This window comes from Orbicella franksi, chromosome 1 (genome assembly GCF_964199315.1).
Source record: "Orbicella franksi chromosome 1, jaOrbFran1.1, whole genome shotgun sequence".
Lineage (NCBI taxonomy): Eukaryota > Metazoa > Cnidaria > Anthozoa > Scleractinia > Merulinidae > Orbicella > Orbicella franksi.
This window is the reverse complement of record NC_138145.1, coordinates 36,104,648-36,123,710: the sequence shown is the minus strand read 5'-3', so window position 1 is coordinate 36,123,710 and position 19,063 is coordinate 36,104,648. Positions and strand designations below refer to the sequence as shown.

The 19,063-nt window shown below is 47.6% G+C and overlaps 3 protein-coding genes across 3 annotated transcripts in view; 2 read left to right on the top strand and 1 right to left on the bottom strand.

Moving 5' to 3' along the window:
• Positions 1–19,063, top strand: part of LOC145479996 (uncharacterized) — a 239,927-nt gene that overhangs the window by 23,816 nt on the left and 197,048 nt on the right. The gene's annotated exons all lie outside the window — the stretch shown is intronic.
• LOC145495531 (cubilin-like) overlaps positions 1–19,063 on the bottom strand; it is a gene marked incomplete at its 3' end in the record, with an annotated part of 52,034 nt that overhangs the window by 32,880 nt on the left and 91 nt on the right. Inside the window, exon 2 of the mRNA XM_081475203.1 lies at positions 18,743–18,970. Coding sequence (XP_081331329.1) covers positions 18,743–18,970 — 228 coding nt within the window. The remainder of the gene's footprint in view (positions 1–18,742; positions 18,971–19,063) is intronic.
• LOC145480134 (uncharacterized) lies at positions 4,287–5,537 on the top strand. Its single transcript, XM_081458593.1, has one exon. It carries the CDS (start codon positions 4,290–4,292, stop codon positions 5,535–5,537), a length of 1,248 nt encoding a protein of 415 aa, XP_081314719.1. The 5' UTR covers positions 4,287–4,289.

The window sequence follows — 19,063 nt, the reverse complement described above, 5'->3', positions numbered from 1 at the left end:
CCGACGAAACAAGAGCGAAGCATCCACCAGCGCCGCCAAGAGGAACGGCTGCCGGCAGGCCAACCACAGACAGAGCGGAGCCAAAACTTGCGCTGGAAAACGCTGCCGAGAGAACGCTGGAGCCGGCGGCGCCCCAATTAACGAACTTTCTCGCGCGTTTGTATTTTTTTGCAACGAGACGATAGTGGTGAACCTCACCGGCCAAAGTGTTGGAGATCTCGTTGAACTTCTGCAAGCGGAAATTTTCAGAAGGCTCCGCCACCACTGGATAAAGAGGGTCGGCGGGCGGCGCGCTTGGTGGCAACAGATTCGCCGAAGACATTGCGTATATATAGAAATTTAATTTAACTCTAATTCAAAAAGAAGAGGGAAGCTCTTGAAATCAAAGAGTTCGCCGTTTTCATCTTTGACGCTAATAGTGATGCTATTTATGAACTCGTCTGTAGAGCAGTCTCGCAAAACCTGTTGCGGAGAACCCTGGTAGCTCACCTTTTCATAAGGCTTCCCTTTCACATCAAACAGGGCTAATACATCTGACCTTTTGCCATTGAACAGATTCCGTTCTGTGTCGATCAAATTACAATGAATGAAATATGTCATCGGATATCTAAACCGTTTTACGAATGTTATAAGATTCAACTTTCGCCCAATACCAAGCAAATTGGCTAAATCGCGATCAAGTTCAATCGGTTTTGCCCCAAAATTTTTGATTACAAGCTGGCCAACGGGTTGGTTTATTTCTGTTTCCAACTGTCTATAATGATATTTATCGAACAGACCGTCTATTTCTTTTGCCATTCTTTCTAAATTATAATGCCCTGGGGGTAATTTACTAACTGACAAAGCTTTGTCTTTGTTTTTATCTCCCAAGGAGGCCGAACCTTCTTTTTTCAAAGTGTCCCAGCTGTTGTACAAACTGCAAGATATGAGTTTCATGAAATGGACTTTCGGTATCGGTTTTTCAAAATATATTGTCTGCCCGTTCTGTTGCGTGACAGTAGTGAGAACAACCATTTTATCTTCAACAAATAAAATTGTGTTCAAATACAATGCCGAATTAGTGGGACGATATCGGTCAAGACCCCGGGTTCGATGATCCCAAGTTTTTGAAAAAAGAAGATGCCGCGAAGAAAAAGGCGTGGACAAACTTTTTAAACCGCTTTCCAAAAGTGGACAAAAGCAGGTTCATTTCACAAGCAATGATCGACCGTAAAAAAAATGTAACCGCCGAGGTGTTTTTCAAAGAAAGCAAAGGCTCGTTTCAAAGCGTCTTCGGCTCAGACAGAAAATATTGGAGCGAGGAAATGAAACAAGCGTTCGGTTTGGGAGACAGCGGGGGTTTTCCTTACCAATTGTCGCCGCTTGACTCCAAAATTTCTTTGCCCATCCCTGCGGTACCTTTCGACGGCAAAGCGCCAAGCTTGAAGAAATATTTAACGATGCAATCCAAATCTACGTCACGCCTGACCAATATTTCACGACAAAATTCAGAGAAATATTTCAAGAAACCAAACTCAGGCACACTTCTGCAGCCGAATCAAAACACTGGTTAGGAGGGCCAGACATGAAATATTGGCTGCAGCAGCTCAACTTCGCGGTTTTCTGCGCGACACAGGGGTGCGGAGTTTCTCGCGAAATCTTTGACAGCGGGATGAATCTCCCCCTGCAGATAAGAGCTTTCTACAAATTCCACGTGTATTTCACGGTCAGGCGCATTTTGTTCCAGCTAGGAGGAATTCAGAGCATGAGCGCTTTGCGTGGAGACCCGCCTTTCAACCAATTCAATAATCATTATGACGTTGCTTCATACAAAAGGTTATGCAGCGAGTTCGGCATAGACCCCTCGAGTGATTTCCGCTACACGCACGGGGCAAACCACGGTCTGGGGAGCGTTTACGTCTACGCGAGCGGCGCGTCGAAAACTGACTACCTATACCCGGGATGGAACAAATTCAGCGATGAAGGCGGGAAAGCTATTCAAGGAAACCTGATCTATTACATCGAGCCGGGGGCCGCTTCTCATACCCAATCGGACTGGTTCGCGCCAAACACAGCATCCGGTTTGCCGCAGGCGGGCTTAGCGCGAATCAACCAGTCAATTGAGGCTTTCGTTTACTGCATCCTGGGCGCACAAGTCAACGTCCGCAGCAGCATTCTCGGCTCGGGTGGTCGAGGGAGAGAAACCCAAAGCGAGTTCCTGGTGCTGATGGAAAGCACGATCACACAGCCCGACCTGGCCGCGAGTGTGCAAAGGTACCAGCTCGCGATGGATCAAGCGAAGGTGAGGCTCAATCTCGCTGTAGCCCCCATGGCCTGGCTCATGCCCGCACAAATGATTATCAACACCGCAAGCACGATTGGTTACAACAACAAGCTCAAACAGGCGGTCTCTGGGATGAAACTGGGAGTGAACAACGAGGTAAATCCAGACACAAAAAAAGTTGGGCTCAAACTAATGGCAGGCGGCCCGTCAAAAATTAACCCACCCAACAGCCACCCGTCCAACCCGATACACAAAGCTGCAACAGCCGAATCAAGGAAACCAGCTTCGTCCGAAACTCAACAAGCACAGGCGCAAAAAATTGAGCCCGAGGCTCCAGATAAAACGTCACAACACGAAATTAACAAAACAGCGGTAATTGTCGGTGTAGTTGGATTATCGGCGTTGCTGTTCATGGCTTGGCCATAAGTTAACGCTGCTTCTTAAGAAATTGTTCTAACAAAAAAGCCACCACGGCAAGAATAAGCAGCCAGGTGTGCTCGGCCAGAAACCCGACGACTTGGCCCGCAGCTTTGAATAGAAAGCTCACAATCGAGCCAATCAGCCCGGGCAATATGGAAGCGAGTTTTTTGCCGAGCTCTTTTAGCCCATTTCCCAAAGCCTTACCGGTGGCTTTCAAACCTCTGGTGAGGACACCGATGACAGCTCCGATTGTGGTCCCGGAAGCAATAAATATTGCAGTTAGCGTCACCCCATATTTTTTGAAGATGTCTTTCACTCTTTACCAAAGAGACTTCTCCCCATCGGCTTCTCTCCCGATTACTTCGAGCCGGGCATCAACTCGACGGATCTCTTTGTCGCGCAAGTCCACTCTTTCTTCTGCCGCATCTTTTTCGTAAGGCGCCGCGTCTTTATCGTTCATAATCTCAAGGTCTTTTTTCTGTGCCTTTTCCAGTTCTTCTTTGTCAATTTGTAGAAGTTTCATTTCTTTTTCCGTGTATTCATTTCTCGCACCAAGTATTGTCTGCAACTCTTTTTCTTCTTCGTTCAGTCTTTTTGTTTCTTGATCAATAGCTGAAATCTTTTTTGCGGCTTCTTGTTACCGTTTGGGGGTAAAATCTGTTTCTTCATTATCCAACAACTTTCCCAATTCAAACTTCCTTCTCTGCTCAAGTGCTTCTTTTCGTTTCTTTATCGATTTGAGAGCTTCGCTCGCTTCTTCTTTTTCTTTTTCTGCAACATCTACCGCTTGCGAATCATCCAGCACCTGAATATCTTCCTCCAACATTGATCTATCTTCTGCCGCTTGAACACTTCCCTCATAAGCGCTTCTTACCTTTTGATGTTGTGTTTCAAGACTTCCCAATTCTCTTTTCAGTTTGTCAATTTCCTCTTGTGAACCTTCTTCATTTTCAAGAGCTTCGATCTGTTGTTGTTTCTTTTTCATGGCTTCTCTTATTTCATCCATTTCCTTTTTATTTTTTTCTTTCTGCGAAGCCTCGTAGTGCTTCTCTTTGAGCTCTTTTCGTTTTTCGTATACAGTTTGTTGAACCTTCTCGTATTTGGAAGGCCCGATAGCATATTTTATTTCTTTTGAAAGGTTTGGATTGATCTGATCTTTTCCCGTTCTCCTGTTTTTGGTAAACAGGTCATACGTTTTTTTGCCAGCTCCAAACATTTTGACTTGGAGCTTCCCCTTCGAGCTGTATGAAACCTCAAGCTCGCTTGAGCTCATGTCCGGGTAGATATCTTTTGTAGCAACCCACGCTTGTTCACTCAGGGTCTGAGCCCCGGTGAAAGAGGTTTCAGCATAACAAGTTGCAGGCAACCCGCTTTTTTCGTGCTGCATTGTCTGCATTGGAATTTCTTCTTCTTTACCATGTGGCGTAGACGAATTTTCTGGGAAGAAAGGAGTCGTTTCGTTGGCATCTCTACCTTCACCATCGTCACCCAAACCGTATGGGTCATAAGCAGGGTTTTCAAAGCTTGTTCCTTCACCTTCCGCCATGGCAATATATTTAAGCCTGTTATTTTTTAAATTAGAAAATTATCGCCGGCGTATTATACAATGTCAGTTCCAGAGAACCTTCGCGCAACGTACAACAAAAAAACATTACGTGCCATGAAGGCCGAACGCGCGGTCAAGCGGATCACCTTTTCCCGCACTGAAGCCAACCCCGGCGATACGCTGTATGTTGCAGTGCCCAAGCTGAACGTGAACGAGGTTCTGGTGCCGGGCTCGCTAGCGCTTATCTTTAACATCGACCTTTCTGGAGGGCACGCCAACAACTTCCTTCTCCAGAACGTCACGCGTGCGCTCGTTGACAGGCTGAACGCGAAGTTCGGAGGCACTACCCTGCAAGACACGGTTGGCTACGGCATCTACAAAATCTTTGATGACCTTTTCCTTTCGCAGGAAGAACGAGACAACAGGATTCTCGAAGGGATTCAGAGCGAGGATCTATGTAAGATCCGCTCAAACGCGGGAGACAAGAAAGACTTGGGCGTCGACGCTGACAAAAAGCTGAATGAGGTGTACGGGAGCAAGTACCGGATCAGGCTTGACCATCAGATCCTAACTGATCACGGCGTTTTCTATCCCCAGACCCTTTACAACGACCTCGTATTCGAAGTAACCCTTGCTGGAGCTGAACATGTGGTCATTGGCACTGATACAACCCAGCTGAAATACAAGCTGACGAACATCCAGCTCGAGCACGAAATGATCCGCAGCAAGACTCTGGCGGACGAGGCGTACAGCGTTTACTCCAGCGGAAAAGAGTTCGCTTATGACCACGTGATGCGTTCCAAAGTGGTGATCTTCGAAAAAAACCCCGACACGAGGAAGAACATCAAAATCGACGCCCAAAAAAGGTCCCTAAAAGCCATCCTGCTGCTGTTCATAGAGCCGTATGCTAATGGCGCCAGAGATTCAGAAAAATACGTCTTCCCGGATCTGCCGAAAGTCAGCGTCACGATCAACGGCTCGCCCAACATGATTTACAACAACGGCATCGAAGGCAAGGACATGTGGGAAGAGGCCCAACGCTTCTTCGTGAAGGAAAAAAATAAAACCGAGCACGTGGATGCGACGAAGTTTTACACTGGAGATAATTTCGGGCTTCTGATTGATATGCGCACCATGGCGGACCAAGAAATGCACGGAAGGGGCAGGCGCATTGTGAACAGTGCAGACGACGTCCAGCTGGAAATCGAGAGGAAAGCATTCTCAGGCGACTTGAACTGCCACGTATTCGTCATCGCCGACCAACAGTTCAACATTATGGACAGACAGCAGGAATCTGTACAGGATTAATATGGACCCAAGCAAGATACCCTTCAACGCTCTCATCGTGGGGCCGACCAATTCAGGCAAATGGAGGTTCGTGGTGGACCAGCTCTACGGCCCTTTCCGCGGAAAGTTCGACTACATCGTGCTCATCTGCCCGACTTTCACGCACAACAAGACCTACCACCGGCTTGGCGAAAACGATCCAAGAATGGATGTGATAGTTTGCGAACAGCACTACGTGGAAAAGTGGTTGAAGCTCGTGAGATGGCTTTCCGAGGGCACCAACACGCTCATAATCCTCGACGACTGCGCGGCCTCCAAAGATGTGAAAGGGCGTACAGGCGAGCTGGTGAATCTCGCCTTTTCTGCCCGACATATGGGCATCAGCGTTTGGGCGCTGACCCAGAAGTTGACCGGCATAACATCTTCCTTCCGGGAGAACGTGGCGGCGATCGTCCTCTTTTACACCCCCTCGATCAGGACAACGAAAGCCATCTTCGATGATTACGCCGGCGAACTCTCCCCGGATGAGTACAAAGGTCTGGTTTCAAAGCTGAAAGAGCGAAAGTTCTCTTATCTAGTGTTCTCGCTTCGCCACCCGTACGGGGTAAAGTTGTTTTGAATAAAAAATGAAAGCTGTATATAGCCTTGCACAATGGGTAAAGAGGTCGCGTTAGCAGAAGTTATGAACCTTCTTCAAACCAAGCCCGAGCCGTCGAGTAGTCCCACAGGTGGCCTTGTTCCAACCGCCCCCGGACCTGACATTCCTGCTCTTCGCGAGCAGCTAGCCGTGCTCGTGTCCACAGGCGAAGCCAAAGAGGCAATCGGAGTGCAGCTAACCCACGAGCAGGTGAAGCGCCTGAGCGACAAAGAGGTCGAGAAATACACCAAACACTACGAGACGTACGTGGGCTCAAAGACAACGGAAAGCCTGATCGACAGCTTCATTTTTCTTGCAACCAAAGTATTCGGAATGACCGTCAAAATCAAAGACATCGACGCTTACCAAAAAGAACTCAGAAACGACTATATCTTGAACAAAGAGCTCTCCAATCTGGCCGGCAACCTTGCTTTGAAGTGCGGCCGGTTTCTTGCTGCGGCCAACGCTGTGTTCTGCAACTGCAGAATAACTGGCCAGCATTCGTTAACAACTGCTGAGGGCTTGCTGTCAAATTGTTAACAATTAAACTTTTCTCATTTGCTTAGAATACGGTTCGCTTCAGAATGTCAACCGAACAATCCGAGAGCGCGCCTGCCGTCACGGCGCCTCAGGTCGAGACCCAGGCAGCACCTGCCGCTGATATCACACAGCAAGCGACAACTCTAACTCCAACCACGCAGCGCGTAAAAAATCCGAAGCGTGTGGCCGCTGGCAAAGCGACATCTGAAAAAACGCGGCAGGCACGGGAACAACATAAGAAAGATGCCGAGGCTTATAGGGCTCTCGGGGAAAATAAGGCGAATGCCGCCAAAGAGCCCCCTGAGCCCGCCCCGACTACAGAAGGCGAAAGCCCAAAGAGCAGCGGTCTCAGCGCCAACCAATGGATTGCTATTGGCGGCATAGACGTTTCACTGCTCGGGATTTATTACAAACGGGAAGAGCTCAAGGCAATGGCCAAACCCGCATTCGACAAATTCAAAACGCCGGAGCCCGCGCGTGTTGAGCCAGAACCTGCTCGCGCGACACGGCCAAAAGGATTTTAAAAAATGCTTTGAACATTTGCGTGCAATGTATATCCACGATGTCGGACCAAACCATTGCGGATACTCTCATCCATGCAGCCGCAATTGGCGGAATTGGGATATTTTGGCTCCAATTTACCGCAAAAGCTGTCGGAAAGGTGGTGCAGCTTTCCAACGAAATGTTTGCCGATAAGGGCGCAGAAGAAAGAAAAAGACAAAGAAAAATACAAGAAGAAGTAAGAAGAATATTATCAGAAATAATAAGAAGAGAAGAAGTAAAAGAAGAGGAGGTGTTGTGTGACAAGTGCGCAGAAAAGGACGCGGGGAAGACAGATTAAATTAACACAGTTTGGAGAAAAGCTTTGAAAATATACTCAGATGGAAGTCTACTGCGTGAAAGACGGGCGAGTGACGCCGAACGTCCGAGGAACAGCGAAAATTGTTGCTACAAAAAGCAACCGGCGACTGCTAAAAGTGAAGTGTGCTGTGTGCGGAATCACCAAAACAAAGTTTTTGCCTGGAATTCCCAGAAAGGCAGCAAAATTGAAATAAAAGAGCAAGCGGGAAAGACAGATTAATTTTGTTTTAAACTTTCGTTCTTTTCTTATATCGAACGCACCATGTCCGACAACAAGCTTGTCAAGAACGTCATTGACGCCTCAACTCTCACGGGATTAGCCGCGGGCATCGGCTGGGCCGCAAAAAAGGTTGTGAAAGAGAATTTCACTTCCGATCCCAGCAGCAGCTTTATGAATTACGTGAAGTTCCACGCCGTCATGGCTGGAAGCATTGTGCTCAAAAAGTACCTCGAGGACCAGAAAATTCTTCCAAACAGCGTTTAGAAAAAAAATATATTATAGCGCGATGCCGAGTTCTTATTTCTCCGTCAAAGCCCTCAAACTGTTGCTTTGTCATATTTTCTATACAATATTATGTCTTATACTGTTGATGCAATGGATTTTGTTTGGGCGGTTAAGATTGTCACCCGCGAAGACTTCGACTCTGAGGATCAAGACTCCGTTTTTGAAGATCTTGATAGTGAGGGTCAAGACTCCGTTTTGAGGATCTTGACACTGAGGAGTTCCCATTATCTGAAAAATGCCCTGCGCCTCCTCCCTACGAACCCCCGCCACCGCCATACGAGAACAATTAAAAATAGATTTCGCAATATATACAATGACGAGCATCGTGATTGGCGGGGCCGTGTTGAACGCCACGGCTTTCATCGGCGGCAATTATCTGGCGAGGGCGCTTGGCGAGGGTGGCAAAGCCGCGCTTGAAGAAAAGAAGCGCCACGACAAAGCTCTCGAGGCGTACCAAGCGGCTTACGCCAAATACACGCGAGACCGAACACAACCTCTCGACTGGATCGCGACTAACGCGCAAACAAAGGAGCAGGCCAAGCAGAACTTTACCAACACGGACTACGCCTTCAAACTCTACAACCAGGCGCATCCTGACGAACGAATGGTACCCCCCAAAGAGCCCAAGTTCTCAGATTTCTATCAGCCAAGCGGGCAGCAGAAAAAAGGTGAACTCGCGTTCGTGGGCGCCGGGGCACTAGCGCTGGGCTACGCGGCCTTCCGGTTCCTTTAAATTTTCGGCGCTCTCTGGGCAGAATATTTTTCGTGTTGAAGAAAAAAAAGATCATTGTATACCATGGACTCTTTGCAGAAGGCTTGTTACGCTTCCTTATTGAAAGTAAACCCAAAAGCAAATGAACTTTTGGGTTACGAAAATTTCGAAAATTTCAAAGAAACTTGGTGGGGTATGCATAAATTATTGGAATTACCTGAGTTTAATCAACTTTTTATTAAATGCGCTCCAAAATCAATGGAGTACATTTCGGAAAACTTTGATAAGATTGTCAAAGGCAAAGAAATTGAGTTCTTCGAAAATTTAAAGGATGACACTTACGCGGATGAAATGATAAGCTTCTTTAAACAAGCCGCGGAAAAGTTGAAAGAAAACACAGCTGCAGATTGCTGAGACTTTCGGCTCTCGGTGTGGTGACTTTAAACCTTTTTACGCCTTATTTATATGAACGCCAAACTCATGAAGATATACTGCGGCCCCGGGTGTTACTGGAAAGGAATCGTCGCGATCAAAAAATTAGCCGAGGCCGTCAAGGTACCTGAAGAAACCGCAAAAAAGTGGCTGATCAGGCAAGCGCTCTGGCAGATATTCCTCCCCGCGCCGAAGCGAATTCCTCGGCCGAAATTCGACGTTCCCACATCCAACAATATCCATCAGGCGGACCTTCTTTTTCTGCGCACGACAAGCTCCCTCGCGGCCGCAAAGTTTTCAAATACGCGTTGACCGTTGTCGACGTGGCCAGCCGCTACAAAGAGGCCGAACCCCTGACTTCGAAAAATTCTGATGAGGTCGCCCTGGCCTTTCAGAAGATTTACAAGCGTTCGCCTCTCAAATGGCTTGAAATGCTGCAGGTTGACCCCGGGCGCGAGTTCATGGGCGCTGTCACAAAAAAGATGGACAAGCACAAAATCTTTATCCGGCGCGGGCGCGTTGACATTCACCGTGACCAGGCCATTGTTGAACGTTTCAACCGCACCCTTGCGGAGCGCTTGTTCGGCCACCAGTACGCCGTGGAGATGCTACTCCCTGAGGGCAAGCGGTCCACTGCCTGGGTGAAAAGACTTCCAGAAGTTGTTTCAGCTTTGAACAACGAGGTCACAAGCCTTATCGGCAAGAAACCCGCCGTTGCCATCAAAGAAAAATCTGTTTATGCAAGGCCTTCGACACCTTACTCGAGGCCTGTCGGAAAACGCGAAAAAATACTCCCCCCTCTTATCCAAGTTCGTTATCTCTACCAGTCCGGCGAGCTTGAAGCCGGTGTAAAGAGAGCCACGGATCCAATCTGGTCTTTGAAAGTTTACGGCATTGAAAGGTCTTTCATCAAACCGGATCAGCCCGTTCTCTACTATCTGCGCGACGGGCCAAAGCGCGGCTTCGTGCGTGAAGAGCTGCTCGTTGTCCCTCCAAACACTACTCTTCCTCCGGCTGACGTGAACTAAATGTGAAACTCGATCGGTTCGGTGTTAATCCCGTCGGGCAGCACCCACCGCTTGTCGTAATAAGCGCTCAGCCCCAGCTTCTGCTGCTCGTAAGTGACCATCTGCCCGTCCCGCATCCTGAAACTTCTGTTGTTCGCCATATCTTTGCCGCCTTCCAACGCTTCCTCGAACCGCTGCCATGTCGGCTTGTTCTGCGTTTTCGACATCCCCTTCGTGCTAAACTTCTTTTTTTCGTCCCCCTCTCCATCATCGGCGAAATAGCACTTCGAGCTGAGCGCGATCATCCGGCTGCCCTCGAACTCAAGTTTGAAGAGGCCTGGGGTCCGGCCGCTCCACTTGTCCCAAGGCAGCCTCAAATTCCGCTTTCAACTCCGGCCGGACAATGTCTTCGAGCCGCTCGCCCGAGATTGCCATGTAGTTGCTGTCCGTGTCCATCTGGATGAGCTCGAAATCTCTTCTGTCAATGTACTTGTCGAGAAAGTTGTAGTAGAATTCCAGCATCCGCAGCTTCGCCAGCTGATAGACAGCGATTCCGATCTGGAACGGCCGTCTGATCGTAATCCGAGGCTTACGGCTTTCCAGCTCGTAGGCCTGCCCGATCTCGTCGAGGTCTTCGAAATACGCGCTCCGCAGCGCTCTGTCGACAACCTTCTCGTCTTTCGTGTATATCACGTTCGTTTGCCGCTCCAGCGCTTCAATCAACTTCCCGTACGCGCTGTTTCCGAGCAGTTTGAACGCTTCGGCGAGCAGCGCCTTGCTTCTGTCCGCGTCTCCTGTCCGGCGCGCCTCCGTCACCTGCTCCACGAACCAGGTAAAGATCTTGCCCGGCTCGTAGTCGATTGTTCTGGAAACTTTCGTGACAACCGCCCCGTGGTTCACGTACCACAACAGCAGAGGGGCGTACACCAGCAGCTGTTCTGCGGACAGCGCCCCCACAAGCTTTCTCCCGTCTCCACGCTGTCTGCCTGTTCTTGCCAAGTAGTCTTCCATATGTTTCGGCACAGCTTCGGCAGGAACCCTTTTGTTGTAAAAGAAAGGGCACATCTCCTCGAACATTGGCCGCAAACGCTCTGGGATCTCTATGCGAACTTCGGCGAAACCCAACGACCCGGCTTTCAACCGGCGAATCAGAACTTCGGCCGCCTCCGCTTGGAGGTCATCGTCGTAGTGCACGACCTTCTCCTTCCCGCAAGGCATTTCTCTGAGCATGGTCGAGAGATAGAGAGCACTGGCGTCGAAACCGAGAATATTTTTGCAAAGACGCGGTTCTTCGAACTGATGCGACCTTATCCGTGTCACACCGGCCTCGTGCCGTTTCTGAAAACCAGGCTCGGTCCGCCAACAACCGCCCCTTTGAGCATTTCGTAAGTCTCTTTGCTTGGGCTGTAAAGGTCTGCGCCGCGCTCGATTGCCCCTCGGAGCAAATAATGCAAACTCACCCCTGGCAGGCTCACCGCGTCTTTCAGAATGTCGATTCCTCTCTCGGTGTAGAAGCTTTTCATCTTTTCCAGCGCCTCGAGGCCGAGAGCCACATCAAGATTGTTGTAGTAACGCAGCCAGTCTGCGAAGGTCCGCATCCCCTTTTCCTTGAACAATCGCTGGCATCCCTCCCATTCATCCCGCGTGAGAACGTATTCGCCCTTTAGCTTCGAATACCAGTCCTCGTATTTTGGGAGCCCCTGGTAATCAAGCTTTTCGGGGGTGTCAAACCATTCGTAGGGGAACCAGGATTTCACTGCCTTGCATCCGTAGGCTCTCACCCATTTGCCGTAGCTCGTCACCGGGCTCAGATAGTTGATGATATCAAGGAAACGGGCCCCCAAGGTGAGCAAGAACATGATTTTGTTCCCCTTCTTGGCCACTTTGACTTTTTTTGATACTTCGGCGAGAGTGGTGACGAAGTGGTTTTTGATCAGATTCAGGTCGTACGATCCTGAGTTGAACCCCACGACAGGAACCTGGTTGCACCATTCATAATTTTTTTACTTCTGGTCTTTTGTCAGCAGGTGCATGTCTTCTGGCACAAACTCCGCTATCACCCGGTCCTGGATGTTTTTCTCCCGTCTCGCCAGCTCTATCAGGAACTTGCGGACCAGCTCCGCGGGGTTTCTTTCGCAGATGTGGGTAGGCTCTCTTTCACGAGTGTCCCCGAAGCTCACGGAGATCGGTACGTGCGCGTTTTCTATTGTTAACGCGCCTGTCGGCTCTTTCCGATAATTTTTGTCGCCATACGCCTCGAAATCGTACAAGATCGCATGCGGGTAAGTTTTCGTTTGCTTCCTCGGGAGTTCCCATTTAAGAAACCCAACTTTGCAAGCCCAGGCCTCTATTACTTTGCAGCCGTTCTTTCGCAGAAATGCGGTACGGTTCACGGTGGCTTGGTACAGTTGTTCGGCTGTTTTACCGTTTGTTATTACCTCCCGTCGGTTAGGATAACATTTTGGGCATCCGTGGAAGGGGCAGCCGTGGTATTGGAATACCGTCCTCGTTTCGTGGTGGTACTCGTCGACAGGAGAAGACCTCATTTTCCCACCTTCTCGAGGAAGCCATCTCTCGCCCCCGTGCCCGCACATTGCGTGGTGGATGTGGATGCCCCGGCGCTTCGCTTCTCGCTTCAGCCACAACAGCGCTTGTTTCGAATATGAGGTGTTTGGGTACATCACTTTCTCGAATGCTGTCTGCGGGGCTTCCACTTTTGTCCCCGGGCAAAAGATTACCGTTTTGCCCGCGCTGCAGGTTTGACGGTGGCGTTCCAGATTGCAGGTTTTTGTGAATCTCTGTCCACAATGGGTGCATGCATAGGTTTTCGCCAGCTTCGCGATGTCTTTTATCAAGAAAGCGTAGCCTTCGTAGACACCTATCGTCAAAATGTTTTTGGGTTTGGGGTTCGGGTTTATTCTGAGGTGCCAAACCACTTCGCCGTCTTCAAGACGCTCAGGTTCGTAGGCACGAATTCCAAGCCAAGATGAGACGTGCGAGCCGTCATTCAGATGGGCTTCGACCTTCTCCAACTCGTCGAGAGACGTTTTTGAGAAGTTTTCTGGAATGGTCTTTAGTTTGTAGAAACTCTGGGCGAGACTTCGGGCTTCTTTTGTGCAGCGGTCTGTGCGCGCCCCTCGGTGCACAGCGATGCACCGCCATAGGCACAGGTTGTCGTTATACACGTCCAACGCCACCATCGCCCGGCTATGGCGAAGGTTGCGCAGCCAGTCAGGCAAAGACCCTGTTCCCACCAAGGGCTGCCTGTCAAGCACAACCTTCAGGTCGACGTTGAAAAAGTTTTCAAAAACCCACTTCCTGTTGGGCCTTTCAACTCTTTCAAGGTCGAGACGCAGTTCTTCCTGGCGGCTAAGCCATTCTCCCGCGTCTTCCAGTTTGTTGAACCACTGTGAGCCCTTTGGGTTCGAGTAGTACACGATCACAGTTCCATCCTCAATGTTGCGCAACTGGTACGCGAAAACGTGCCTCAGATAGAACGACGTGCTTACTCTTTCACGAAGCCTCGACATAAAGTCTGGTGTTAGGTTTCTCCCCAGACCTTTGATGAAGCGCCATCGAATGAAACGCCGGCCTGTACTCTCTTCCCCTTCTTTCTCTGCGTCATCGAACAGATCCAGAATCTACTTCTGGTAGTCTGTCACTGTTCGGATTTTCCGTGCAGGAAAGGGGTCGTACTCCCTCAGAAGCTCTTGCGCTTTTCTCGACTTTCTTTGGCGCGGAGGGGCGGAGGGGCTCTTGGCTGGTAAGGCTTCGGAAGAAGTGGCTTTTGCAGATGCGCCTGCGTTTCTTGAGAAATTGGTTCATCCAGCACGTTCTGGACAACCTTTCTTACCGCTGGCGCGTTTTCTGCAAGAAGTTGATCCAAATACTGCAATGTCGCTGGATCTATTTTTGCGAGTTCTTCTTCCAGTCTTTCTTCGTACCTTCGGTTGTTGGAAGCCATAGTTCCTTGTGTTATAACCCAAGGTTTCATTTCTCTAACTGATGTGTTTCTTTCAGCTCGAGCAGAACACGTTCAAAAATTTCCTTTGCTTTTTTGCGCTTGCGAATAAGCCGCTGTTTAAGCGCGTTCCCGCCGCAGGGGCTGCAGAGACGGTAGTCGCACAGAAGGCCGACTCCGCAACCTCTACACGGCTCTGGCGTTTTCATTCCTTCCTTCAGCTGGTAGTTGTGCTGCCCGCAATACACCCCGTAACAACGCTTCCCGCAGCTTTCTTTCCGGCCCCGCATCAGCCACGCGCACTTGTTTGGCGCTCGAGACATCGCGGCTCGGGTGGTATAACAGCGGGCTCGCTTGTTTCTAATCGGTGGCTCTCCTTTGTTGTGAGTAGTATAGCGGGAGTCAAACAAATACTGTTTCAAAGAGGGAGCTGAATTTCACCGTTTCACAGCCCCCAGGTTCAACCGGTCCGAGCATGTGAGGGCTGGACTTGACGGTGGGGGCTGCGATAAGGTGAAATAAAGCTCCCTCTGCGAAACGGTATTTGTTTGACTCCCACCATACTACTAATCTGATTTTCCAAATTTTCTAGGGGAACACCCCATTCAGTTGTGCAAAAGTGAGGTGCTCCTCTTCAGCACCCTACCACACAAGGCCACCGTTAACGTGACGAGATAGTGCTCCGGCTACTTTATAATTTCCTCCTGCTACTTTCTTTTTACAGTTTGAAATCCCTGTTCTACAAGAGGACTTGCAGGGGTGAAGCTTTGACACAAATATAAATGCCTGTTACTCGCGCTTCCGTAGGAAAGCCCGAATCTTAAAATGCAGGCGTATTTGTTGCCAAAAGGGGGGTCATTGTCCCAGGCGTTCTATGCGTAGACCGTGGAAACTGGGGATGAGAAACGCGACATTGCTCGCTCTTCGTGACAGAATGCGGTGTTTTGCGAAGAACGTTTTAACAAGAATCGCGCCTTATACGTTCATCTCACATACAAAGATGTCGATCATTTTCTGAAAGGGTCGGTCCACGAATTATATTGCTTCAAGGCCAGCCAGGTAAGCAAAGTTCACGCTCGAAACGTTCTCGTTGGATAACAACTGAGCTGATCGTGGTATGAGTTCAAACTACGAAAACACTGACAAAAAAACAGGCAGTCAATGACGGCATGTGGCTACTGCTGTTATTATTTAGAACACTGCAGTAAAACAAATCATATTGCAATAAAACGAGCTAAATACGAAAACGTTTTTGGACTCGTAGCTCATTTAAAACATGCGACTTGTTTCTTGCACCGCGCAAAATGTGTCGATCCCTAAAGTTGTAAAGATAAGACTTTCGGTAACTTGAATTAAATATCTTACCTCCAAGTTTAGTTGGCTTTTCTAGTAGGGTGTAGGGAAAAAAAAATAACGTGTGATTTTGGAGGCAAATTGTGCGGGAAAATTAAACCTTCGATTGTGCGGGGAATGGATGAGTTGCCAGTAATCGGATACCTGTGTTTGCGCAAAGAACTCTGGGATCGTCAGGGGACAGACATTGCAAGTCGCTAGAAGGAAATGTATGGCGAAAAGTTGTTTCGAGGTACAAGAAAACGATTTTTGAGAGAGACCAACCCTTTTCCGCAGTCGTTTTTATTGCGAATGGATTTGGGCAATATCGATATGTGGAATATGTAAGTTTTTGTTTGAATAACCGTTAAATATGTGACAAAATCTACCGATAAACTCCGTTGCTTGCGTGAGGTGTGAAATTTACATCGCGTAATGGTCTGATAATATTACAAAATTAATTAGGTATAAATGGAGGGGAAATAACCCAGTAAAGCCTTTTAAGTTGTGTACAGGCTACTTTTGGCTTTTTTGAAAGCTCTGTCATACAAATAATACTGGAAATAAGCCCGGTGGCGATCATTGTACTGCCTGGGGTTGATTTAATGACAAATGAGTCCGCGCGACTCATGCTGTATGGCTATTGTGTTGCTCAAAACCTTTGTTTTGCTTTTACAAGCACGTATTTCAGTGATTTTCCTTTTTTATAACAGATCAAGGGTGGTTCCTTGTATATATCTCCGAGTATTTGTATTTAAAAGTGCCATTTGTGCGTGATTATGCTTTCCAAAGTTTGGTATTGACGGTTGAGTGAAATTGCCGGACACCAAGGGTAGTAGTTCCTTCTGCAATTTTCGATTTCTGTTTTAGAGCTTCTTTTCTGTCTTTATATTTAACTTCTCGGAGGGTCTTTTCTACCATTTGCTCCGGGTAGCCTTTCGAGATCAGACGTGTATTGAAATTTTTAATATTCTCTTCAATATATTTCAGAATAAACCTCACGCAAGCAAAAGGGAGTCTATCGGTAAATTTTATCACTTATTTCACGGTTATTCTAACAAAAACTTACATTTTCCATATATCAACATTGCCAAAACCCATTTGCGATAAAACAACGGCGAAAAAGCGTTGATCTCTCGCCAAAACCATGTTTTTGGGCGTCGAAACAACTTTTCGCCATACATTTCCTTCTAGCGACTTGCAATGTTTGCCCCCTGACGATCCCAGAGTTCTTTGCGCAAACACGGGTATCCGATTACTGGCAACTCATTCATTGTGCGGGATTATTGACGAACCAATGCTCTTGCCAAGTCCTAAGGAAAATCTGCATTGACGATAGTTTAGCCAGTTATTTCACTAGTAGTTCAAATATATTCAGCAGTCTTAGCAATCGCCAATTCTTTAAGAAAACTGTGTCTGACTACTAAATATGGCCCATTTTTGACTTGCGCGATAATGGGTTTTGTGCTAGGGCGGGGCCTTATCTTATCTTACGGTACAAGCTGCAGAGGTAGATAGCCGATAATGGGCTAGACACCACACGCAGAGCAAGCTTTAAATTCGCGTGCTCTGCTAAACCTCTCTCCTTTTTCTGCCAGCGCCGATCGTGATAGCTGTTTAGCCTTAGAAGCGTACTTTACTTTCTTTAATTTCGTCGGCCCTCCACCATCCCCTGAGCTCCTCCTCTGCTCTTCTTACCTGTTACCGGGCTGGCTGTTTTTCGCCCCAACTTTATTCACTGAATCAAATATAGCAAAGTTTAATTGATTAATTTGACACCATAGCATTTGAATAGTTTGAAATAAACGCTACGTGAGTGGCCAAATTAATCCAGACAAGTGACTCAGTGATTCAGTGATTTCTGGCCGCATGCACGACCGCGATTACAGTCTTTTTCATTACAGTCTTTTGTGCGCTAGGTTTATAGATAGGCGCCGTTCTCGGCATAAAAAAAAACATGTTGCGTGACATGGACTAGACGAGTATGAAACCAAAATAAATAGCAAAACAGAATGCCGCATCTTCCCTTATAAATGAGTTCCTTTTTCAAAGTACTCCTGCCTTGACTCAATAAAAATATGTAACTTGAATATTTCTTCACAAACTGTGTCAAGGGTCGCAAATTCTCGGAAGTTATCCGCAAAAAACATAACTTGAAAGTTTATGCAAATTAAGTGCAATGCAATTTGCGCCTTGTCCTAGGACTGTTGTTTTCGCGAAGGAGCTTGCTTATCTATTCGCCCTCCAAAGGAGATGAGACTCTTGAAAAGGGTTTAAGATCGCAACATGGCAAAGATGCAAAATTCACTCGGATCGCAAACGACCAGTAAACGAACTTCGTACAATTTCTGCTAGCATGTACATTGTAATCGCCATAAGTTGTAAAAAGACCTGGAAAATTCTTTGCAAACAAGTTCTCCATTAATGCGTAGACAGCTGTGCTTGATTCTTGAACCAAAGTGGTTTAAACTCACAACTTCCGATAGGATGAGGAGGATACTCAACGAAGCAACTTGAATAGTAAATATCTAAGCGGAACTCTTGTGCTAAAATATCCTGATTCTTGAATTTGTTTTTATTGTGTCCAATACGCGTTTTCGTAAAGTACGATTTGATACAGTGGTACGAAACCCGAGTAAACGCTCTTAGAGCGTTTAGTTTATCAAAGAATAGCAAAGGTGCAGTAGATGTCTTCTGAATTCGTATACAACATCTCTGCCAACTCAACTTGTAAACAGGCTTCCGATTGTCTTATAGGGGAAGGAAATAACATGCGGGCAGAGGTACCTGAGAAAGTTCTGGAGAGGTCTGGAGAGGTAAAATCCCACCCTGCTGGGCTCACTTTGCTCGCCATTTTTTTTTTCTTTTTCACGCTTGTCCGAGCCTAATCGATTACCCAAGAGTCTACCGAGTGCAGACCAAATCTCCCAGTCTGCCGTACAGTCACTACTTCTATTTTGGCCGATAATTGGAATTTTCGGGGTAAAATGTTTGGAATATTTTCCGATGCATTTCTGCGGGTGACTCGGCAGAGTTATATTTTTAACGACGTTTTTAGGGTCGAGAAGATAAAATTGGCGACGCAGTTACTTCTTTTCACGTGATGCGTGGTTGGTGAAAAAATTGCCCGTGACGCGTGATTTGATAGAAAAATTCAGCGTGATGCATGATTGGTACCTCCCTCCCCTCCTTTGCAACCGTCTGCATGAGGTTAATTTCAAAATATCTTATTTTCTCACCTCCTTTTATTACGAAGTGCTTTACATCAGTTCCATACTTGTTGGTGGCCACACAGGTGTAGTTACCTTCCTGGTGTAATTTAATGCTTGTAATGTTTGTTGTGTTCATCACCACTGTAAAGTTCCGTAGCAATGCTATGTATATGGGAGGGGATCCTGTGGCTGAACATGGCACTTGACTACCTGGCTCTACTCTCAACGCAGCACCTGAAACAATCTTGGGTGGCACTAGTGAAATAATGTTTCAATTCAGTTAGCACTTGAATTTTTTTTACTAATTATTAAAATTAGATTATTAGATAATGCAATTCGAGAAAAAGA